Source organism: Micropterus salmoides, unplaced genomic scaffold (assembly GCF_014851395.1).
Source record: "Micropterus salmoides isolate LMB-PRFRI ecotype aquatic unplaced genomic scaffold, ASM1485139v1 Ms_hic_scaffold_12, whole genome shotgun sequence".
Taxonomy (NCBI): Eukaryota; Metazoa; Chordata; class Actinopteri; order Centrarchiformes; family Centrarchidae; genus Micropterus; species Micropterus salmoides.
Window position 1 is genome coordinate 24,489,019 of NW_024040263.1, and position 23,716 is coordinate 24,512,734.

At 40.8% G+C, this 23,716-nt stretch overlaps 3 protein-coding genes across 3 annotated transcripts; 2 read left to right on the top strand and 1 right to left on the bottom strand.

Moving 5' to 3' along the window:
- The first annotated feature begins 7 nt into the window (after window positions 1–7).
- On the top strand, window positions 8–8,567 carry syngr2b (synaptogyrin 2b). The gene is made up of 4 exons (XM_038714159.1): window positions 8–262; window positions 2,948–3,185; window positions 4,665–4,801; window positions 6,158–8,567. The coding sequence occupies exons 1-4, from the start codon at window positions 152–154 to the stop codon at window positions 6,416–6,418; spliced, it is 747 nt and encodes a 248-aa protein (XP_038570087.1). The 5' UTR covers window positions 8–151; the 3' UTR covers window positions 6,419–8,567.
- Window positions 8,568–8,813: 246 nt separating this feature from the next.
- On the bottom strand, window positions 8,814–11,760 carry tk1 (thymidine kinase 1, soluble). Its single transcript, XM_038714160.1, has 7 exons — window positions 11,590–11,760; window positions 11,378–11,409; window positions 10,838–10,951; window positions 10,161–10,254; window positions 9,919–10,008; window positions 9,492–9,611; window positions 8,814–9,340 (listed from the first exon to the last, which is right to left on the bottom strand). Exons 1-7 carry the CDS (start codon window positions 11,653–11,655, stop codon window positions 9,161–9,163), a joined length of 696 nt encoding a protein of 231 aa, XP_038570088.1. The 5' UTR covers window positions 11,656–11,760; the 3' UTR covers window positions 8,814–9,160.
- Window positions 11,761–13,380: 1,620 nt separating this feature from the next.
- Window positions 13,381–23,151, top strand: afmid (arylformamidase). Its single transcript, XM_038714158.1, has 11 exons — window positions 13,381–13,534; window positions 14,090–14,180; window positions 14,787–14,891; window positions 14,998–15,046; window positions 15,122–15,207; window positions 15,295–15,367; window positions 15,465–15,562; window positions 17,121–17,199; window positions 21,285–21,420; window positions 21,821–21,925; window positions 22,290–23,151. Exons 1-11 carry the CDS (start codon window positions 13,508–13,510, stop codon window positions 22,317–22,319), a joined length of 879 nt encoding a protein of 292 aa, XP_038570086.1. The 5' UTR covers window positions 13,381–13,507; the 3' UTR covers window positions 22,320–23,151.
- The last annotated feature ends 565 nt before the right edge of the window (window positions 23,152–23,716 follow it).

The following is a 23,716-nucleotide window of genomic DNA, read 5'->3' on the forward strand; positions in this document are numbered from 1 at the left end:
CTGGGCGCCTCCCGTCTCCGTCAAGTGAAGCAGTGAGCACGGCAGAAGGTGGCAGCAGTTTGAGTTTTTGTTGAGCTTGGTAGGCTGTCTTGTCAGGTCGGTTCAAACCACACGGAGAGCTCCAGAGGATCGTCTGAACGAGAGAGAGACAATGGAGGAGACGGGCGGTGCAAGTGCGTACGGGGTTTCGCTCGCAGGTGGAGGCTTCGACTTCTACAAGTTTGTCCGACAGCCGCAAACCATCGTGCGGCTGCTGAGCTGGGTGAGTGGACTGTGTGTGTAGGCGATTATGTTTTATCAATGCGTGTCAAAGGTCCAAAAAGAGAGAGAAATAATATGTAACATGGTCTGTAAGCAGGTGCGTCTGCCCCGGAACCCGTAAACCGCCTCTGTGGAGCGGTGAAGCGATATTTTATTTGTGTTGGCCAGGACAGTGGGCTACTATATGCAGCGTCTCCGCGGGGCGTCATGTTGCACGCAGCTGGTGTGTGACAGCAGCTCGGCGACAGCACAGGTCAACACTGCTGTTGTCAGAGGACAAAAGACAGAAAACTGTCAGACACACTGAGACATCCACTTCTGGAAGCAAAAACACCTGCTAAATATAGGATGCATGATCATCTCACTCTGTGTGTAGTCTGTAGTCTCTAACATAACACACGGAGCCTACCATTAACTAACGATCACATTCACGTAAACTACATAAAAGAGTAAGTTCTTCTACAATGTTTGATCGTTTAAAATGGATAACATACAATGACATTATCAGTCGGTATCACAAAGAGGTTATACAGACGTGGGGGATTTACACAGAGAGGGAATTTATACACCAGGGGAAGTCCTGGGAAGTTTAAGTTGTGAGCTCCTGATCACTTGTTGCCAGGCAAAACTTGTGTCATAGATTTGTTTTTGTGGTTAGGACATTGATCTGCAAAGTCAAAAATGAATATAAACCAGAAGGTCCAATTAAGGTTATCCAATTAATATGCATTGTTGTCTAACCCTGGGTGATTGTGAGTACACAGATTGTACAGATTTATCTCCTGGGTGAAATGGAAAAGCTTTGGATCCTCAGTTGGACAGGACTGCTTTCATGTCTTTACAGACTCATAGCCGGGATTACCGAGACAACGGTGGATTTTCATTTAGTTGATTCATGAAGTGTAAACTGTTTTGTTGGGCCTCCCACTCATGCACATGCAGGGTGAAGAAAGACACAGCTTCACCTGGAAAGGGTAGCGTATCCAGCAGGGTGGACAAGGACTGAGGACAGAATGTGCTTTCGGTTGCCTGAACGACTGAGTGTTTATGTGCATACTGTGTGTGTGTGTGTGTGTGAGTGAGAGAGATTATGTGTGTGTCACTGGTAAACATGGGCTGATGGGCAGGTAAGGTGATAGCTCTCCCCGCTGACCCTCTCTTTTTACTCTTGGTGAATGTGTGCCACTGATCTCCCTCTCAAACACACACATATACATACACACACACACACACACACGTGCATGCTTAGTGCAGCTGTGCTCTACTCCATCTCAAATTCACACTGGCTAGATCACCATGTATCTCTGGTGATTTTAATCTTACTTCAACGAGCCAGCACCGCCTGGCACAAGAGAGGATTGTTTGCCCTGTAACTCTGCCTACAGGTCCCACAATGCACCACACCAGCTCCTGGAACAACATGTTGGATCACCTCTGAAGTGCCAGAATGAGGAAAACCAGTTCATGTTCTTTAGAGACCCGGCTGTCCTAGCTGTTAAATGCTGCACTGAAACCGTATGTTTATGCTCAATAATGAGCAACAGGCACCAAAAGAACACATTGTATGTACATCTGGGACATTTGGGCATGTTTGTGACATCTGTCACTCAACACACAAACACTTTCCATCTGTCCACTTATGTACAGAAACATCCATCTGCTCCACTAACGACCCCTCTGTCTCACGTTTGTCTTGTGATTTGAAAACCCCGCACATTCACTTCCCTAATGTCTGTGCCTTCTGTACTTTTCGGTACTTTTTGTATCATCCCATCACCAGGGTTGTGGTCTCTCTCTCTCTCTCTCTCACTGCAACCTCCTTCTCACTCGTTAAACAGTTCCTCTCTATCCTGCTACCAGATCTCATTATGGGTGTTGTTAGTGAGTCGGGGGCATCTCTGGAGTCACATGGCTGGCAGCTGTCCTGAAAAGTAGGTCACATGGTTAGGTGGGTAACCAGAGCAGACAGCGGGACGGTCAGAGGAACCAGGCAGCAGTGAGCAATCTTCACTTTATAAAACACTACGAGCGCAAGAGCTTGGGGTGGATTTCAAGAGTCAGCAATAAGAGATTGTTCATGATGGCATGTAATAGTGTCCCTACGTTTCATGTAATAATTATATGTTTTTGTTATAGTTGTAGAAATTAATTCAGGTTCTTGTGACTCTTGAAACGTTATGTCACATCACTTTAGTCTGATGAATGGAGTCATCTCTTCTGTAAAGGTTCCTTTTAGTAGACAAGTTAAACCAGGGGATGTTTGCTGATTTTTGTCATGTGATGATGCTTGTTGGTGCGTTCAAGAAGCTCCTTATATTTTAAAGTTGGCTGCTTAACAGTAAGCTCTATAATGTAAAAAAAATTTTTTGATAGCAGAGCACATGATTGCAGTGCTTTTTTGGAAGCAGGCCCAAATACCAGATGTCCTGAGTTTATTTGAATGCACCACCAGGGAAGAGCCCAAATGGTCCCTGTTCTTAACTTAGTTTTCATAAGACATTGACAAAGTGAATAACCTATTTTTAAGCCAAGATTTAAGTCTCTGCTAGTAGATTTTAATGCAGTACTTGAACAGAAACTGAACTAAAACCAAACATGCCTTAAAGGTAGGAAATCTGTCTCAAAACATTTTGCTTTTTATTTATCATTGAAGGCTACCATCTTCTTTTCTCCTGTGTCAACATAGATATTTGCCATAGTGGTCTTCGGCTGCATCACAGCAGAGGGATACATCAACACTCTCCACAGTCCTGAGGCAAAGTGCATCTTCAACCAGAATGACTCGGCATGTCAGTACGCTGTTGGCATTGGGGTGATTGCCTTCCTGGCATGTGTGGCCTTCCTGATGTTGGATGTTTACCTGCCTTTTATGAGCAACGCTCAGGAAAGGAAGTATGTTGTCATAGCAGACCTTTCATTCTCAGGTAAGCAGGAGAGTTAAAGTGATTTCTTTGTTTTGTAAGATTGTTAGAGCTGCTACAGCTTTATGGGGTGTTATACCTTCTTTCAGCTCATTGTTTTGGGTTTTCTGCCCACACATTTACAGTTTTGGTTACTATAAACACTCTCATCGTTCGCCTCTCCAGCCACAGCAGGCAGCTGTTTTCAGAAAAAAAACACTGTACAATACCTGAACAGCACCGAACAGCAGACAGACACAGTTAACGACTAGCTGGTGAACATAGTGGAGCATTTAACAGCTAAGGAACAAGATATTTCCCTCAGGAGTTGGTGGAGACCTAAAAGAGAGTGAATATTGGACTAGTCAGGTGGATACCAACGACTCCGAATGAAATATAATGTTTGTCTGTATTTCATCCTAAAATAAGTATCATGTTAACACCACCGTTCACCATATCAACTTTATAGGCTGATAATATGTCAGTGTTTTGTTTAGGCTACACCTTGTTTAACTGTCCCCTATTGGTCAAACACATCAGTTAATGCTGCTTTAAAGTGAACTTGAAAGTTGAATCAGATGCCCGGATCTGAAACAAAAATAATACACTTGAATGAAAGGTGCTTTGTGCCCAGTGAATTACCTTTGTAGAGATAGTGGAGGGCCCAGTCATTTCTCAGGACGCCCAGCTTTTTGAGAGATGAAAAAGTGTAATGGATTAAAGATACGTGAGGACACCGTCTCCTAACCAGAAATTAAACACAAGTTAATGCTTTTGATTAGATGGTAGACAAGACGTTATGTCATCTGTCAACATCTGGACACATTCTTGTATACAGAATACATGAGTACAGTATATGGCAGAGATGTCATGTCATACTTAGACCACACATTTTCCCCCTACAGTAATTCATCTGATTTCCATATTAATGAAGAGTTTTATTTAGTGTATAAATAATAATAATAGATTTTACTTTAAGATATTTATGTAATAAAATATATGATTCGTAGTTGTTTGAAGATGATATTTGGCCGTAGTGTAGTTTTTTCAGTGTTATCAAGTGTACTAGTGGGTGTCTCCCCTTCTCAGTCCTTTCTTTCCAGTTTCACTTTTCTCATGTGGATGTGAGTATTGGTGTAATGTGGTATTATTCATTGTCGCACACAGTAGATGATGGGTGTGCAGCAGGGTGGACGAGGAGAGTATGACGTGAAATATTTTGATGAAATTAAACATCAGCTGTACATGACACAGCTCACAGTCAGCCATTCTTCAAGGACACAAAGAAGTGTTAGTTTGAAAACCAGCTTGTGGCCATTCCAGAAAAATGGGAACAGGAAAGCTCTTATTATTCTATTGACGCTGTTTTTGTTCTTTTGTATGTTTTTCACAGGAACTGGCTTTTCATATCAGGGTTGTCAGCTGAGCACTTTTGGTATCTTTTCATGCAGTGATAACAATGATTTATATCTGTGTGTGTGTGTGTGTGTGTGTGTTTTTTAGGGGCATGGACCTTCCTGTGGTTTGTGTGTTTCTGCTTGTTGGCCAGTCAGTGGGGTCGCACTCACAATGTCGGTAGTATCCCTGAGGACGCTGCACGTGCCACCGTGGCCTTCTCATTCTTCTCTATCGCCACTTGGGTGAGCGGGACTGCTGTTGTCTTCTTTTCATTACAGACATTTCAGACCTTAGCCTCTGTTTGAGGCTAAGCCTCTAGTCTGAGTAAGAAGGTCAACAATCATGTTGTTGGTCTTCTTACTCAGACAAAAGTCTACCACTTTACATAACTGGGGCTTTTTACTAATGAAGTTAAATAAACATACTGTGTTTCTACGTATTTTATTTTTGAAAGAATATCATAGATTTTAAAATTGACAAATATGTTTTTCCTTTATTAAAGCAAGAGTTTGACATTTTGGGAAATAACGCTTTCTTACTGAGAGTTAGATGAGAAGATTAATACCAATGTGTGTCTGTTAAATATGAATTTACTGACAGGAGACGATAAGATTAGCTTCACATAAAGACTGTATGGCAGGTCAAGTATGGGACTATTTCTTGGCCAGGCACAGTGACTTCCTTTAATCCACAACTGGTCGTATTTACAGTTAGATTTTTGTACACATTAAACAAACACGATGTAATGTGTTAATCAGGTGCTGAGGTATTTTTAAACCTTTGTACAGAGCCAGACTAGCAGTTTCCCCCGTTGTTTCATATTCAACAGGCAGTCTTTTCAGATTTTTGCATAATAACACATGATTCACACACATATTGTTTGTAGAAGTCCTCCTGGTTGGTGTGTTCAAGTACTGTTGGGAAACCTATGACATTTGACAGCTGCTGAACAGCAAACCTTTTATTTCTAGATACTTTAATCATTTTGATCTCACACAGAGTGTTTGTCGTATGTAGCTGTCAGAGCCATTTAGAAAATATGGATAATGTTTTGGATAATTTTGTATTCATAAGTCATGTTAATCTTCCTTTTTATGTGTTTCACTTGGTAATATTTATGTCCTGCAATAGTGGCAAAAGAAGTTTTTTAAGTTGCCACTACAGTGACTCTTAATAGCTGAGCAAACACCCAACATTTCCTCATTGTTTGTCTTCAGGGTCTCTTAAAGCACAGCTTGTGTTTGCAAGGGTATTCTTTATTTCTTTTTCGATGGCTTTTAGATCACGTGTGTTGGAGCTTGAATGCTGAATTCAGAAGACTTTTCAAGGCAAACCCAACCATTTAATGGCATTATCGCACAAGTAATGTAGCAATAAAGTAAAACATTGACATTGTGATGAAATACCTCCCACTAAGCTTCAGTTTATTTTTACTCTGGTATGAAGTAATACCAGTTGTGTAGGCAGTTGAGAAAAATACACCAGTCTAAAACAATGCTTTGGAACATCCTCAGCAATTGTGTAAAGTCAAAATTTTTACTGAAAAACTGAAAGAGTCTTCAAAGTAAATGGAATAACATTTTTATTTCACAATACAGGGAATCTTGACCTACTTTGCCCTGGGTCGTTTCCGTCGTGGCGTTAATGAAGTTACCATCCCAACCTACACGGAGCCACCACCAGATCACCACACCTCCTACCCTCCAACCTATGCCCCCACCTCCTACAACCCCACTCCCTATACCCCTACCACTTACACAGCCTATCCCAGCAGTGTGGCCGACATGCACCAGCAGCCTCCCTACACCCCGAACGCCCAGCTGCAAGGAGACGCCGGCTACCAGCCGCCCAGCTACTGAGGCACATGGATGTGGTGGTGTTCCAGGTCATCTTTTGGTGGACTTGTAGTTGTACTACGCAGACCCAGAGCTATATCATATTGATGTAGTTTTATGTTTGTTTTAACACAGTTTTCCAAGTGTTGTCAGATTTTTTTTTTTGAGATTTGAAAACCTGAGCAGTGCAGCTGCAAGTTAGAGATGAGGGACACTGCGGTTTACGCCAAAGGGTCTGTGGTCAGATCTTAAGACATCAGGCTAACTGCTGACATTAGTGCTGATGATTGGGTAATCTTACCTTAGACCTGTGTGCAAAGACGCAACTTATACCTCAAATGGGCTAATCCTGAAGCGGACAGGTAGATAGAACGTACCCAGGAGGTCAAAGGTCACATTATGAAAAATAACTCATAACGGCTCAATCAGGGAGCAACAAGCCAACACAGTAATGTGAACCTGAGAATGCATTTGTACATAGATTTCACTACGCAAACCTGATTTTAATGGTTGTATGTGCCTGATTTTCTTATTTGGTTTAGTAGATGTTTCCCCTTCAGTGCATTTAGGATCTATAGACAGTTTAGGATGTATTACATTGACAAATGATTTTGTGGAACAGTGGGAACCACTAGACCACTGTAAAGCCAAATGTCCCCGTGTGATTAAATTTTTTTGTTAATCCGGGCTGTGTAGCAATTATGCAGTTAACTTTGTTAGCCATATAACCATAAAATCACCCTTGAAAGAAAGTGTTACAATCTTTGTGCTACAGTAAAATGGCTCTCGTGTTCGCCATCTCAACTAGCTATGTTTTTAATAACTACTCTAATCTAAGTGTTGTTGATGGTGACATGAGAAACCATAAAACCCCTCCATTTCTTTAACTTGGACCATGGCAAATGTGTAAATCTGTAGAGGTGTCTATTGGATGTTCAGTCATTGTTGCCTTTTTAGCAAACTTTAAGATGGACCAGAGGGAGGAGTTGGTAGATAACTTTGCACTTACTGAGCAGGTTTATCCACCGAGCATGTCCTCATTCTGAAGAGGGTAACTTATTAACTACCAGCAACAATGCTTCCTCTTAAGCCCGCAAGCAGAGCGGCCTCACACTTCCTCCAAGGTCTTGATGACATTTAGTTTTCTGAACACTGATGCTTATCTCTGGTTTACAGGCTTCTTAATCCTTAATACTGTTGAAAGCAGAACACAGCGGGCATGTCTTTACCGATGACAGTTTAACACCTCAGCCTGCAGTAATGAGAATCAAACACGTGTCCTTAGAAAGACTACTGGTTCACTGTGTTGCTTTGTGTCTGACAGTGTGTGTGTCAGTTTAACACCTCAGCTGCCTTGTCTGGCTGTTTTATCTCAGCTTAAGTGACACAAAAGTTGGCAGATAGTCAGATTTTGGTAGTTATTGCAGGGGTGTGAGCTGACTTTAGATCCGTCATTGACAAATGAGAAATTGAATGAGGATATTTGTTAACATGATGCTGTTATGGTACTGCATTGAAGACCTTTGTACTAGTGAAAAAGACATTGTTGATTTTTTGGGAAGAAAAGTGAATAAAATCTGCCATGATTAAATATGGTTATATTTAGGTTAAACAGCTGTGTATCACAGCTGCCTTCCCTGCTGTGCATGAGTGATTTTTGCAAAGGCTGATTTTCGTGCAGTTAATACTCCTCAGTGAACATCATTTAAAATCATTGTATGCCTCCGATTAAGACTGCAGCTTATTACCAAACCTGAACTGGCTCAACTGAATTTCTAAATTGTGCCTTTAGACCTAAAGTGCCCCATCATGTAATAGTAACAAGGCTAAAGTTTGATATACAATGTTGATTTAATACCACACATTAAATGTTTAAGTTTATTAACTTGGTATTTTATTTGACTACTGCATATTTCAAGTGCCATGTTTTAGATATGAGGAAACTAGAATAATGTGTAAAATCATGATTTGTGAGTACAAGTGTTTTATAAAAGAAAAACAAAATACTGGTTAGGTTGTGGTTGGTTTGATTTATTTTCATTTCTTCTTCCTAGTACTTTTTGTGACAATTGAGTTGTGAAGTTGCCATATGTACTTCTGCTTTCGTCATTTGACGTCACGGTGTCAAAAGCGGAAGTTTACTTTTGCTTAGAGAATAAAATCATGTACAGGATGCTCTGTCCTATTGAGGATGTTGTGTTCATGTACTGCAGTAGTACATGTTTTACACTTCGTGGAGAATCTACTTTTCCATTTCAGCCTGCCAGCTCACTGCACAGCCTTGGAGCATGCCAGGATTTAAACAGGTTATTTTGGTCCTCTGTAGCATGTGAGGGCACTGGATTACACATTTTACGTTTCGTAAGTTTGAGGAAAGAACAATTTCCACAACATTCTCCATGAAAAATCTCTCCAGAAGTTACATCCTGGTTTGAAACCAGACATTTTACTTAACATTCCTGACCCGCTATACATAGTAAAACATTTCACATATTGAACACTGTTAGACAATACATTGTGTTAATAGAAATATAATTTACAACCTTTATTTGACAGGAGAATGCACATGAGTTTAGTGAAACCATTGCAATGAGTTTAGTTTGCTCATTTTCAGGGTTATTGTCAAGTGCTGTCATTCAAGTAATATACCAAAATAAAGTAGAATACTACATCACTCTGATTAGACACCAAATACAAACAAATAGAACCATTAATTCCTGGCTCTCTACTCTCCGCTCAACTTCTGCAACAAGTCTTTGTGTGTTTTCAGAGGTGGAGAGAGGAGAACAGCTTTCTGGGAATCCCTGAGTCCACAAGTTTTCCAACGAGGACATTTTGTGGCGTTTCATGCCTGAAAGGAGCACTGTTCTCTTTGTCCACCATCAGACCTCCATAACACTTTCTACACACCGCCTGATACTTGTCAGCTCCACCGATCACTTCCACCTGCGGCACAGAAACAGTTCACTGGTACACAGATTGGTAAAATTGTTAACACAATATACCAATAAATCATAATATAGTCACGTGTCCAACACTTCTGTTCTGAAGCCCTTTACAGTCAACTTATTCGAGACTTTTCTTAGGTTTGCCTCACCTCTTTCTCTGTCCCTATCCTCTTGGTGTAGGCAGCTTCTTTGTAACACTGCATGCAGACGGCGTGGAGCTTCACTACGCTTTCTGCTAGAGGAATGAGGTTCAGGATGTTTCCAAATGGCTACAAGAATCCATAGGACAGCAGACAAGGAGTCAGTACCACTGAATAATTGGACATATAAATTACATTACAAGGCCAGAACAGACACATTATAGTGTGGAATAATAAGCACATTGAGCAGTTTGTTATTGTGCTGCCCATGCGGATTGTTCAGTCCTTCCATTAAAATGTGCGTTTTGTATTTGACATTGTGTTGGGTCTATACCCACAGTGGTGCTCTATCTGCCCATGCACACAGTATCTCTCTGTACGAACTGTGAGTGTTTGCCAGTATCACATCGACATGTGGTGACAAACACAGACACACCTTTCTCTGGAAAGTTCCATCCAAGGCAGCTACAATGACAGTCTTTCCTAAATTGGCCATCTCCTCACAAAACTCTACTGTGTCTGGAAACTACAATAAACACAAGAGAAGCCGGGATTTAGTTAGTGAGGAATGTTTCCTGCTGAATTAACAATCCACTAGTGCAGATCAAGACAACCTGGTCTTAATGGAGATCAATATTAACTAGTTCACAGAAATACATACAGCACATATAAACTTACAAACTGTCCTTCATCAATTCCAATGACACAGGCTTGCAATGCCAGAGGCCGCACATCTCCTAGACAGTTAGCTGGTACGGCTTCCATTGTGTTTCTAAAGAGACAGACAGGACAGAGAGAAAACACTTAATTTTCAAAAAGAAACGTGTATTGCTTTGTTACCTTGCTTCATCTGCCCTTCCAATCAGAAGAGAAATTACTTCCTGCTTTATTCAGAAGTCCTGACCGGAAAACTTCCCAGTCTACCCAGGAACCCACTAGGTTATGTTTTGATCAGGCATCATGAATCAGATTGCTGAAAGACTTCCCTGTCTGCCCCTTTTCAAAAGCTACTAATGCAATTACTGATTTGTTCAGTTCAAAATAAAAGTTCACTAGACAACTACTGACATTTCAGTGGATCCACCCTCAGCTTTGCATTTCTCCATCATCATCATCTCTATTTTACTCTTTGTAGTTAGGCATGTTCAAGCAGTAATTTTATGTAAATCCACCTTATTTTGTATTTGTTATTGTAAGAAAACTGACAAAGCAGCACAAATTAAACCCACACTAATGAGCAAGGTTACAAAGCCTTTTTGCCTTCCTTTACTGTTGGCTTCCATTACCTCTTCCCCAAACACAAAGACAAGTGGATTTCCGTGAATGTGAGCAACTTGTTAATACAGTGGACGTACTTGTCATGTGTGGCCATTCCTTTGTCAGAATAACGAGTGTCCTTGGCATATTTGACCACCAAGCAGTTGTACTGGGCTATCTGGAAACGGCGCACTCTTCGCATCAGCTCAGTGCTGAAAAGTAAATGACAATTATTTAGTCAACACCAGTGAAACCCATCTGTACATTTTGTGCATGAAAAATTTTTTTTATAGATAAGTTAGATAGATTTGTGACAGCACATCTCTCACGCGAATGTCGTTAACTACATCAAAATGATTCAATATGGTTTAGTATGATGTGCAAAATCAGTGTAAAGTGGTCCTAAAATGTGTAAACATACAAAGCATACTGTGCAGCAATTGTACGCTTTACAACATATCTCCTACAGACGTTTAAGGTAAACAATAGAATGGATTTGGCGGGACATTCAAGTCTGGGCGGAATTTGTGACAGTTCTGGTTTTAACATTATTTACAGTGAAAATGAATAACTGTAACTTAGTTAACTCCACCTGCAAAGAGACCTGCTGTTTTTATATTTGTGAATGAATAGTTCACCTTTTGCCTGAAAACATCGGTCCAAAGATGACCTGTAAACAACAGTGGAGAAGTTAGTCTATGAAAGTCAATGACAAATAACATTCATTTAAATACACATTAACGTTAGTCTATGTCCTGTTTGCCTACGTTAAATTGAGCTGTGGTAGTTAAAGGTATGATATAAGTTAATTGAGACAATAACGTTGACGTTACATCAATCAGATACGAACCTGAACCTGTCCCCGTGCTTTCCTCGGTGAATTTGGAAGAACTCTTGGGAAATCCACACAGTCCATTTTTTTTTATTTAAAGACGCGGCAACTCAAATAAAACTTAAAACAGTTAAATAAAAAATAAACACATTACTAATTTAATCCGCACAAGAAAAGTTGCTCTGAAACTAAACTTTGAATATGGCGGGCCCGCGGCTGCTTTATGTCAAATTCCACCAATGGGCGTGGAGTCACGTGATTCTTTGAACCTATCACCTTCCACAGAGATTTGACAGCAGAGCGCGCAGGCGCCACTGTTGACCAATCAGAGCACATAACAAAACGATAACGCGCCTTGTAGCAGAGCCCTGCTTATTAGCTCAGTACAAGTAATGTTACTTGCATCGTATTAGAGTATTTAACTTTATTATATTGCCGAATAATCTACAGAAAAATAAATAGTAAGAAATGAGGCCAGAGGTATATATCACTATTAATATATAACTATTCTGTACAATGTTTAAATCCCACATTCAGATCTAATGTTTCTTTTTGTTTGCAGAGGTAAGTATAACCATCCACTGTAATGAAACATTACTCACGATTGGCTTTTTGCTGATGCATCGCTGAACAATATGCCAAGAATAATGTAAAGTTTTACAATGAAATGAGCACTGTGCAGAGAGCAGTACATCCTGTTTGTACAGTCGGCGTTATGCTGACACTGAGAAGTGGCTGTCCAAATCTTCAGAATGTCTCAGTTTGTGGACAGCTAATAGATAATACACTCAGTTCATTCATTACAAAAACTACAATCATTTCTGACATTAGGACAGTATTTGGAGATGCTGGTGAGATTTCACTGATCATTCTGTCCATGCTGTTTCCTAGATGAACATGTTGTTTTTATCTTGACATAAAAACACAATGTACTGCAGTGTTAGGTTAGCCTTATTTTATGTGTTGCCTATTTGCTACGAGAAAAATAAATTACACTGGGGAAAAGTGCTTCTTTTAAATTTAGTAAGAAGCACTTTGAGGTAATTGTACTAATTTACGTTCTCTATTACTTTATATGCTCCACAACAATTTAGAGGCAAATATTGTACTTTTTACTTCACTGTACTTAAATTGATAATGTTAGTTACTTGTTCCTTTGCAGATTCAGATTGACAATATAAAATATAATCAACAAATAAATTATTTGCCTATGCATTATAGGCTAAGATAAGATGAGATATAAAGGGGACATTCACAAGCAACAGGTATATAAAAGGAACCAGCTGCAGCATTAAATAGGTATACACAATAATGCGTCATTAATATTCCAATAATATAGTACATTATTCTGAAATGGGCCGTCTTACATAATGAATACTTTTACTTAGGTAGGCCGACCATAAGTATATTTGTATGCTAATACTTTTACTATTTTAAGTACAATTTTGAATGCAGGACTTTTACTTGTAACAAAGTCAAGTCTGTCTAAACTGTGTATTGCTGCTTTTACTTAAGTAAAAGATCTGAGTACTTCCTGCACTACAGACACACAGTGAACACTAATATGCTTAGTGTTTTACCACTACAAAGAAAGTGGATTGCACTACAAACATGTACAAACGCCTGCATTTATGTAGTTTAATATGAAAACGACTTTCACTTCCTATAAAGCAGCTGTTGCCTACTGTATAGTGGTCACATGGTGGGCCAGTCAGAGGAACAGATGTAGAAAACAGCTGCATTATCTTTCTCTTCCTTCTTTTAACGCGACTGTAAACATGTTTTCAGTCTGCCGCCTGTTGGAAAGCGTGAGACAGTTGATATTGTGTTTCATATTGTGTAATTCCAGCTCGGGTCATGAGTTTAAAGTCCTTCAGTAGCTCGGACTTGTCTGCCAGCGCACTAGGCGAGTTTAGTCACTTCCAGAGATACAACGATGCACTGGGCTGAAATGAAGAAAGATGTAAGAGTTTTGACTTTTGATCTTTTTCTCTCTTCTAGCTTTAATTGTGTAGTTTGGCCCAACTGTTCCCATTAGAACAATTAGGCCTAAAGGAACATACAGTAAGAGAGGGACGCCCTCTCACCAGTGGGAGACAGCAATATTTTATAACACTTAGTAAATGTAGCATTCCTTATGATTCAGCTAATTTCTTTGGTGATAACCGCATTTACACAAGAGTCTGAAAGGGATCTTAAGTGGTGGATGCAAAATTAGGCAGAACAGATGTTCTAAGCTTCTTGCCGAAATTTGCATCCACCTCTAAACATAAATGAGTGTTAACCTTTTTAATATACAGTCTATGGTGTTACCTCTGGCGAGGTGCATGCAATTCTCTGCAAAACACCTGAAAGAAACAGAAGCCGAAGAAGACCGACGCCCTATCTAAAGTAGGTGGTTAATAGTAGCAGGGGAGGGCGCTGTTGACCATGTTTACTGTGTGTCTCGTCGGCTCTATGTGGTTGGTGTCTGGGCTTTCATGGCCGCCTGGTTGACAGCAGTCTCTCCCTGTGACAGGAGCTTGAGAGGCAGTATTCGCCCAGCCGATGGTCGCGCAGGATGTCGGCAGACGACGTGATCAAGGCTCATGTGAAGGCTGTAAAGGAAGGTCGGTCTGTTTTGAAGCTAGACGCTAATTCGCAACAATACACAGAAATCCGGTTGAGGCGAGCAGGGACACAGGTGTCTCGACAAATGTCTGTTTGCCTGTCGAAGCTTTGTAACCAGAGAGAGGATACGGGATAAAAAAAAAAACGCAGGCTGCGTAATTATAGCCTATCACTCCTATATTTCACAACTAAATATGTTTCTGAGGTAAAGGCTGCACAAGTCACATATTGGCAACGGTTCTTGATGGGCTTTGTGAAGATTTACTACAACTTCCATCTCTTGAGGGTGTAGCCTAAATAATATAATATGATATATAAAAAAACAAAATGCATGCTCTTTCTCCTGTTCAGATTAATTAATTTAATAACCCAGGTAAGAAAATACCTGACAAATCAAGAAACGTAATCAGATTGATGCTAAAAATCCAACAGTGCTCACACTGATTTGCAGCATTGACCCAACGCACTTAGAAATACTGTATATAAAGAAAAAAGTAGGGGAACAAACGTAATGGCAAAGTTATACTGCTTCACTGTATATGTCGTCATATCGATTACCCCCAGTGTCCAGTAGGATGTCATGCTTTGGTACTGTGTGTGTCCAGGTACAGAGCGTGCCCGTGGTCTGGCTCAGACTTTGCTGAACGTGCCATATGGGGAGGGAGACGGAGAGAAATTGGACGTTTACATACCCAGCACCAACTCTCTGGGTACAGACTGCCATGACACCCACACCCCACCCGGTTGTCATGCTTCAAATATGCAGAAGCGTAGATAATGTGTGAGGATTAACAGGCCTGATTCCCTCTGTTTCAGATGTCCCCCTTGTTATTTACATACATGGAGGCTACTGGCAGTTTCTCAGGTACAGTGTTATGCTCCATTCTGCTTTGCAATGCGGATATAGAGTTTTCATGTTGATGCTTTTGTGCTCATACAGCAAGGAGGAGTCAGGATTCATGGCTGTTCCACTCGTCGATAAAGGTGTAGTGGTGGTTGCCGTAGGCTATGACATCGCCCCCAAAGGTAGAGTCTCTTCTCACCAAGTTGTTGGATGACAATGGACTGGGAATCTCCGCCTTCTATCTGTGCCCCCTTTCACTTCTTTTTCAGGTAACATGGACCTGATGGTGTCTCAAGTACGCAGGAGTGTTGTGTCCGTTGTTCAGCAGTATTCTCACATCAGGTACTCATGCTTGTTGCTTCAAGTTCATTTTAAGGCATTACATTAAAAATGCAATTTTAAAACTCTCTTTCCTACCATCACAAATCTAATCCCTCAGCGGTCTGTACCTGTGCGGCCACTCTGCTGGGGCTCACCTTGCCGCAATGGTCCTCTCCACTGACTGGTCGCAGTACAGCATCACTCCTCAGATCAAAGGTAAGGTCCATCCAGTGGAACGGGACGAATTACATACATTATAATGACGAAGAAGCAAATATGCTCAGAAAAACACAGCAGGGGCTGGCTCAAATAGTGGCGTCGGCAGCTACTAGTGGCATTTCCGGTGGCAGCTTGAGATGCCGCGGCATCTGCCTCGGTTATCAGCGGCATTTCCGGCATATGCCGCTGATTCAAATCAATCAATCAATAAACCTGAACCGAGAGAAATTATGTTAGCAACAGTAGTTTATTATGCAGTGTCTATAATATTGTGCATTTCTTCATGTAAACAGCAAGAGTCATGTTTAATGTACGCATTGTTTGGTGCAATACAGTTGGTAGTTTAACCTAGGTAATTATTGTGTGTGCAGAGTTGTTACTGTTAGCACTATATTTAATATTAAATTCATATTTAATGTGGTTTTCATAGTAATAGAGCTGTTTCGGCTTTCTACCAGCAGGTGGCAGTATTAAAATGAATGTCTGGTTTGTGTCTTTGTTAACTGTTTTAAATCCCATACAGATGTATTTATTGTTCTTCATTTCATTTGTTTTTTCATTATTAAGGATTAATTTGTAACCTGGTTACCATCTTCATTCACCCACAGCCCAGCGTTAAATCTGCATCCCCTTCTGTTCTAACCTGATTCTGCTGTCAGCTTCTTAGCAGCTCAGGCAACAGACACATCAGAAATGTCCTACAGATCATCTGGCCTAAAAATAATGATTTACCACTGTGCTATTTGTAGGCTGCTGTTTGAATCTTTCTTATCCATACACATCTCAAGCTGCCACCGGAAATGCCACTAGTAGCTGCCGATGCCACTATTTGAGCTAGCTGTCTCTCGAAAAACAAGGCTACACTCACTATCTGGCTTGATGGCGATAGGGGGAGAAAGAGGAGGGGCAAGGTTAGATTTAGTCGGGGACATCTTAACAAGGGTTTATAGATTAGAGAGGCGGGGGTGTAGTGTGTGTTTCTTGTAGGTTCCAGCTCATGTGGGGGTTGAGGGGAATGAGGCTGCTGATGAGGCTGCTAGGGCAAGTTTAGGTAGGGAAAATGCCTCGGATGGATCAGATTAAGTTGGCCCGATTAAGACTGGGTCATTGTGGATTGGCAAGTGGGTTGTTCCTGGTGAGAAAGCACAGGGACGGCAAGTGTCAAGTCTGTGGAGTACAGGAGTCTGTCAAGCATGTCATCATGTTCTGTCCGAGATATGCTGAGGAAAGGAGATTGTTATTCATTGGCCTAAACGTTCTGGGAGTTGATCTATTATCTGTAAAAACTCTGGTGGGTGATGGTCCTAATCAAACAGAAAGAGCATTGGAACTATTTCACTTCCTAAAAGCCACGGGCCAAAATATAGGTCAGGGGGAGGTTTAATGTAGACTGTCTTTATCACCAGTGAGAGGCAGCAATGAACTAACAGTGCCTAGTCTGCCGGAAAGGAACAGAAGAAGAAGAAGAAGAAGAAGAAAAACAAGGCTAGAGATAGACATGCTGGAAAGCTGATATACTTTTGTCTTTTTAATTGTTTCTCTAATTGTCTTCTAGGTGCTTTCCTTGTCAGTGGCATATATGACCTCCTGCCCATCCTGTCCACCTACGTCAACGAGCCTTTGAAGATGACAGAGTACGTTCCTTACTACTGTACTGTACTGTACTGTACTATAGTAATCGGATTGTTACTCGCTTTTTACTTAAGGGTTAGGGTCAGCTGGGTCTGAGGACAACAAAAATGAAAACAATCTGGGCGTGTGGAGTTAGAAAGAAGTGATCTTAACAGACCTCTGTAGCCCGCTCCTCATCTCAGCTTGAGGCTACAGTTGCCACTACTAGCATAACCAGGGCTGCCGACTTTACAGTTTAGTTTGAAGTGAGATTTGGGTATTCAGTACCCACCAGAGGGGTCTGGGACTTCACTCTTCAGTCCTATTTATTTTGTTTAAAAAAGAACACAGTTTTACAGCATGTATAGCCTATATGAAAAACCAAATCAATAATCATGGTCAGTGATAAGTATTATGATCAATGATCAGCATACTTGCCAACCTCCAGACATCATAGCCTAAATCAGGAGTTCAAAACGTTCGAGGGAATTTTGCACTGTAGTGAATACATGGAGTCATTTTGTTGCTGAAATGCAAGAGTGTAGGTTTTGCTTCAACAACAGGGGACACATCAAGTGGGGGTCTAAGGGAGCTCCTCAAGAGCATTTCCTGCATTATGGTGGAAATTTCCTGCACCAATTTATGGTGGACATGTCGGCAGGCGGCAGATATTTCAAAATATAAAAATATGCTGGTAGGCTCTCAGGCATTGCGTATTTTTGTCAGATCAAGATCAAGATAAACTTTATTGTCCCCTGAGGGAAATGTATCTTGGGCAACAGTACCGTGCAAGGCTGCAGTAACAAGCAGTAACAGCATACGGACTTAAAAATCACACACGAGTACAGTCTATTCTATAGATTTAACATGGTGCATTGCACAAGTAGATAGGCATTGCCACATATCAGTAATTATTGAAATCAGATGAAATTAGGAGTAATGCTAAGAACAACAAAGATTAACCCTAAGTGATTCTGTGAATTGCACTGGATGCAAATAAAATCACGGACATTGAAGCAAACAATTGTAAGAAAATTGTAAGAATAAGGTAGATAAAATTTTCTAACTAATTGCAAACAAGATAAAATAGTAAACAATACTAGGAATTAATAAAAATTATTAAGTTATTTGATGTTCACTGCCAGAGAAAATTAATGTGTGACATCATGTGCCATCATATCTGTTGTCGCACCAGTTGGTTGTCAGTTATGCATTTGTTTGTCACTGTGTGAGAAAATTGATGAGTGTGTGAAAAGTGTCAGTTGTGTGAGAGTTGGCAGCTCTGAGCATTAACACATCCAAATATCTGAATGAACTGTTGGTGGTTCAGAATCAGTTTACATACGAGGAATTTGAATTTGGATTGTTTAATGCTCAAGATGTGCTTACTTATACAATAATACAATAATACAGTAATTAAATCAATCATAGGCTCACACATCACAGTTTTGAGTGTGTTAAGCTCAAGGTTGTTCTGACCACACCAGATCAACCTCCTGTCTGTAGGCCGACTCCTCATAGTCCTGGATGAGGCCGATGACCATTGTGTCGTCAGCGAACTTCAGGAGTTTCACAGATGGGTCTCCTGAGGTGCAGTCACTGGTGTAGAGGGAGAAGAGCAGTGGGGAGAGCACTGGTGCTGGATGTGATGTTCCCCAGCCTCACCTGCTGACTCCTGTCAGTCAGGAAGTGTGTGATCCTCTGACAGGTGGAGGCTGGCACAGTGAGCTGTGAGAGTTTGGTGCTGAGGATGTCCAGGATGATGGTGTTGAACGCCGAGCTGAGGTCCAACAGGATCCTTGCATATGTCCCTGAAGAATCAAGGTGTTGCAGGATGTAATGCATTTGACAGCATCATCCACTGACCTGTTAGCCCAGTAGGCAAACTGCAGGGTGTCCAGCAAGGGGTCTGTAATGTCCTTCAGGTGGGCCAACACCAGTCTTTCAAAGGACTTCATGCCTACAGATGTCAGGGCGACAGGCCTCTAGTTATTTAGTCCAGAGATGGAGGGGTTTTTGGGAACAGGGATGACTGTGGAATGTTTGAAGCAGGAGGGAACTTCACACAGCTCCAGTGATCTGTTGAAGATCTGTGTGAAGATGGGGGCCAGCTGGTCTGCACAGAAGAGCAGCAGTTTATCCATTTTGTTGGCCAGAGAGCGGACATTCGGCAGGTGGATAGAAGGGAGCGCAGTGCGTAAACCCCGCTGTCTCAGTTTAACCAGTGCACCAGCACGTTTTCCCCTTCGGCGTCTCTGGAGAATCCCAAACACAGCTGCCGCTCCTCCAACTAATAACTCCGGGAAAGTTCCAGGTTCGATGAGGAGCGGTAGAATAGTGTGAGCAGTTGAAAGTGCCCAGGGAGCAGTTCAGGGTTCAGGGCCTTGCTCAGGGACACAGTGGTGGATGTGTCACAGTGGGTGTAGTGTGTGTTTCTTGTAGGTTCCAGCTCATGTGGGGGTTGAGGGGAATGAGGCTGCTGATGAGGCTGCTAGGGCAAGTTTAGGTAGGGAAAATGCCTCGGATGGATCAGATTAAGTTGGCCCGATTAAGACTGGGTCATTGTGGATTGGCAAATGGGTTGTTCCTGGTGGGAAAGCACAGGGACGGCAAGTGTCAAGTCTGTGGAGTACAGGAGTCTGTCAAGCATGTCATCATGTTCTGTCCGAGATATGCTGAGGAAAGGAGATTGTTATTCACTGGCCTAAACGTTCTGGGAGTTCATCTATTATCTGTAAAAACTCTGGTGGGTGATGGTCCTAATCAAACAGAAAGAGCATTGGAACTATTTCACTTCCTAAAAGCAACGGGCCAAAATATAAGTGGGGAACACCTTCGGCATTCATTGGGGTTCATTGGGACATCGGGGTGGTGATGGTGCAGTGGATAAGATGCATACCTTTGGTGTGGGAGACCTGGGTTCAACTCCCCACTGTGACACATCCACCACTGTGTCCCTGAGCAAGACACTTAACCCCTAGTTGCTCCAGAGGCATGCAACATATATGGTTTGGATAAAAGCATCAGCTAAAGGAATAAATGTAATGATTCGTGCTGGACCCGATCCGATGACCTTCTGGTTTCAAGCTAAGTCCGAACAGACTGAGCTAATGCCGCCCCCAGTTGCATTGTGTGTAATGTAGGTGTCAGGTTTTTACGAGGAGGAAGAAGAATTAGAGGAATAAAAAGACGTATCTCTGGTTCTGCTGCAGTTTTAATTCTTTTTGTTCTGTCCATCGTCTGACAATATTACAGGAGGGCAGTGTTCAATCGGTGCAGTACTGTTGGAAGCGGTATGGCATATAATCGGATTACCGACTAGATAATCAGGGTTTTACAGTAATCAGAATTTCACAAGATGTAAAAGGGATAATTCAATTTCCTTTCTTAATCTTATTACTCACAGTAATCCAGACTTCCTCAACCTTGGGGCTGGAGCTACTTGATGTACAAATTTGTTTGCAAGAGACTTCTGAGAATATCAGTCTTAAAGGTGGGGTATGTGATTCTGGACAAATCCAGTACCATGATATAGAGTGAACAACAACACAGCAAGTAAAGTAACTAATGTTACCCAAGTTGTGGGTCAGCAAACTGTCGTTACAGTTGCGGACCGTGAGGAGATATTAGCTGAATTAGAAGAAAAAGATGTGTATTGAATTAGAAAAATTAATCCCACCTTTAATGTTTTTTCCTATTTGGTATTTCTTACAAAAACAACTTCTTGTTTTTATCTGTTTTCGTTTAAAACCTGATGGTTTTATGGCTGTTTTATTTTTCTGCCCTTGTGAAGCACTTTGTAACATGGATTTTGAAAAGTGCTCTATAAAAAAAGATTAAGAAAAAACATTTTGAATTCCTTTAATTTAATTTAACTTGGTCATGTTTTGAAATTTGTCAGACCTAAAAATGGGCCTATGATCCCGATAAGGTTGAGAAACCCTGCAGTCGTGTGTGTGTGTGTGTGTGCTTATAAATGAACTGTGACAAGAGTGTTGTGATTGTCTTTGTGGAGGAGAACTGTGTATGTGTGTGTAATTGTCCTGCTGGTCTGTCGTGCCAGTCAGTATTTGACTCCTCTGTCCCCCGGGTTGTTTCCTGTTGGCAGGGAGGTGGCGGTGAGGAACAGCCCCAGCAAATTGGTCCCTCAGCTCAAACTCTCCTTCTCTAGCTGCCACATCGTTGTGGCCGTCGCTGAGAACGACTCACCGGAGTTTCGCAAGCAGTCGGAAGAATATTACAAAGTGAGTGCTGCTGATAGAGCTTATTTAAGGGGCCCTGTGGACACAACCAGCAAATAACCCAAAGTTATGTCATTTTAAATAATGTAAAACAGAGAAAATCAACACATCTTGACCTTCACATTTGAGAAACTAGAACCAGAGAAAATTTGGTATTTTTGATTACAAACTTAAGCAATAAATCAAGAACCCACATTTTTGTCAGCAATTGATTTTGCTGTAACCTCTCATTTGTTGATGAAAGTATTCTGTTGTTCACTGATCAAATTGTAAAATGAACTGACAAATTAAATTTCAGTGTAAATGAATTATAATCATGTTTCATACAATATACATCAATTAGCATTTTTGAAATGGTTGCGTATATGTACTATTTCCTTACTTCTTTCTTCTGGATTTAAAGACTTTGGAGGCCTCAGGACTTGATGTGACCATGGAAGATGTGCCCAACACAGACCACTTCAGTATCATTGAGCAACTGGTTGATGGGGAATACCACCTAACAAAGGTACAGAATGCTACAAAAAAGTCGTAATGGATGCTGATGCAATCTTTCTTTCTTTCTTTCTTTCTTTCTCTGAGCATAACAATATTAATGTACAACCTGGCGCTTTGCTGATAACAAATAACTTGAAGTTATGAGAATGAGCTTTACTGCACAGTAGCAAAAGTCTTAAACCTGCTTAAACATTATCTTGTTAACTGTAAGACACATTTTTATGAAATATCCAGCCAAGTTTTGGTAGTTTTCACAAAATTCAGCATTTATGGACTGTAGTATATTATTACTATATAAGCATTTAAGGTTATAAGGTTAAGCACTTTATTTGTTGTTAAAACAGTGGTGTTTTAATTTATTTATTTTTCTGTAGCTTCTCTTAAAGATGATGGGGAAGAGCTAAGGCGGATCCATCATCTACTATCTACATACCTCTGTATCAACATACACCTCTGAACAGAGTCATCGTGCACCGATACTAATAAAATATGCATTATTTCAGGTTTGTACAATGTAATTTGAGTGATCAACAATAAGATGGCATGGATTGTTTTTGACTGTCTTGTTTACTGTTTCATTAGTTATATCTCTTTGTCCGCTATAGATACTGCTAGATAGAAAATACCCTAAACAAACTTTATATGTTCCAACCATGTTAACATGTTGTGAAAACATTATGTGCCTAAAACTGAGTCACTTCAAGGAAGATGATTGTTGCAAATTATACTACAGGTCACCCCGCTCATAATCAGTCACAAGCAGAATATTTAATGACTATAATGCACAGTGTTATTGTAAGGAAATACTTTTACACTGCATACTAAATGTTGTAGAGAGGAGGGTTAGTTTTGGGTTATTTCCAGTGTTTTGTAAAAGGGTGGGTCTGTCTGTTTTTGTTTTTTTCTTTCCTGTGACAGTCTGCAGCATTAAAATACATGGGTAAGGCAAAAATATTGTCAACGGACATATCATACAAAGTGAATGTAGCTTTTTATTGTAACCTATACAATTCTGATATCTCACCTGGGGAACTTTAATGAAAACTATATATTTGCACTCTTGGTTTCATCCTAGTACATTAGAAGAACACTGTTAACTGATACACACTGTTACGTACTGCCCTCATTCTAGCATCTTAAATAATTGTTTACATTATTGTTTACACAAAGTGTTCTATTAATCATGACTGTAGATTATAAAGAGAATAATCACAATAAATATTTATATTTGAGAAATTCTGTGACTGGTTGTTTATATAAGTATGTGTCTAGAGATCAGATATAATTTGATAGTCCTACATATGTAGCAACTAGTTGAATCAGTGTTTCCTCTAGGATTTTTCTCAGCAGCGGGGGGGACAGTGCTTAGCTTTACTAACCTCAGCTCCTCCGGTCACCTCCGTCCTTTCTTTTCCAAAACCACTTTTTCAGACTGAAAACTGAAAAATAATTTAATCAGTCTGTACAGGACAGAGCTGCAGGCTACGTCAGTTTAATCTAAGTTTATACCTGATGTTCGCAACATTGGACAAGTAGGCAGTAATAAAATACAGCTTCCAGTTACTTTCAATAAATTGAGCTACTGTTAAGTTACATAGCAGCCATGTAACTGCTGTAGAAGTTTTTCTGCTCAGCTGCGCAGTCTGAAGGGGAGGGAAGATGTTAGTTAACTTAGCGCTAACCGGCTTCACTTTTCCAGCAGGTGGGAAACGACAGACTTTTCTTGGTCTTGAGAAGCTGACACACTGTAACAGACACCTTACATTTACTGTCAGAATATTTTCCTCCATTCGCGTTCACC

Excerpts from the sequence above, each read along its gene's own strand:
- afmid (XM_038714158.1), top strand. The coding sequence starts at position 13,508 with ATGCACTGGGCTGAAATGAAGAAAGAT. Across the intron at positions 13,535-14,089 it reads GGGCTGAAATGAAGAAAGAT|GAGCTTGAGAGGCAGTATTC; the intron begins GTAAGAGTTTTG and ends TCCCTGTGACAG. Across the intron at positions 21,926-22,289 it reads GGGAATACCACCTAACAAAG|CTTCTCTTAAAGATGATGGG; the intron begins GTACAGAATGCT and ends ATTTTTCTGTAG.
- tk1 (XM_038714160.1), bottom strand. The coding sequence starts at position 11,655 with ATGGACTGTGTGGATTTCCCAAGAGTTCTTCCAAATTCACCGAGGAAA. Across the intron at positions 11,410-11,589 it reads AAGCACGGGGACAGGTTCAG|GTCATCTTTGGACCGATGTT; the intron begins GTTCGTATCTGA and ends TGTTGTTTACAG. Across the intron at positions 9,341-9,491 it reads GGATAGGGACAGAGAAAGAG|GTGGAAGTGATCGGTGGAGC; the intron begins GTGAGGCAAACC and ends TCTGTGCCGCAG.
- syngr2b (XM_038714159.1), top strand. The coding sequence starts at position 152 with ATGGAGGAGACGGGCGGTGCAAGTGCGTACGGGGTTTCGCTCGCAGGT. Across the intron at positions 263-2,947 it reads TCGTGCGGCTGCTGAGCTGG|ATATTTGCCATAGTGGTCTT; the intron begins GTGAGTGGACTG and ends GTGTCAACATAG. Across the intron at positions 4,802-6,157 it reads TCTTCTCTATCGCCACTTGG|GGAATCTTGACCTACTTTGC; the intron begins GTGAGCGGGACT and ends TTCACAATACAG.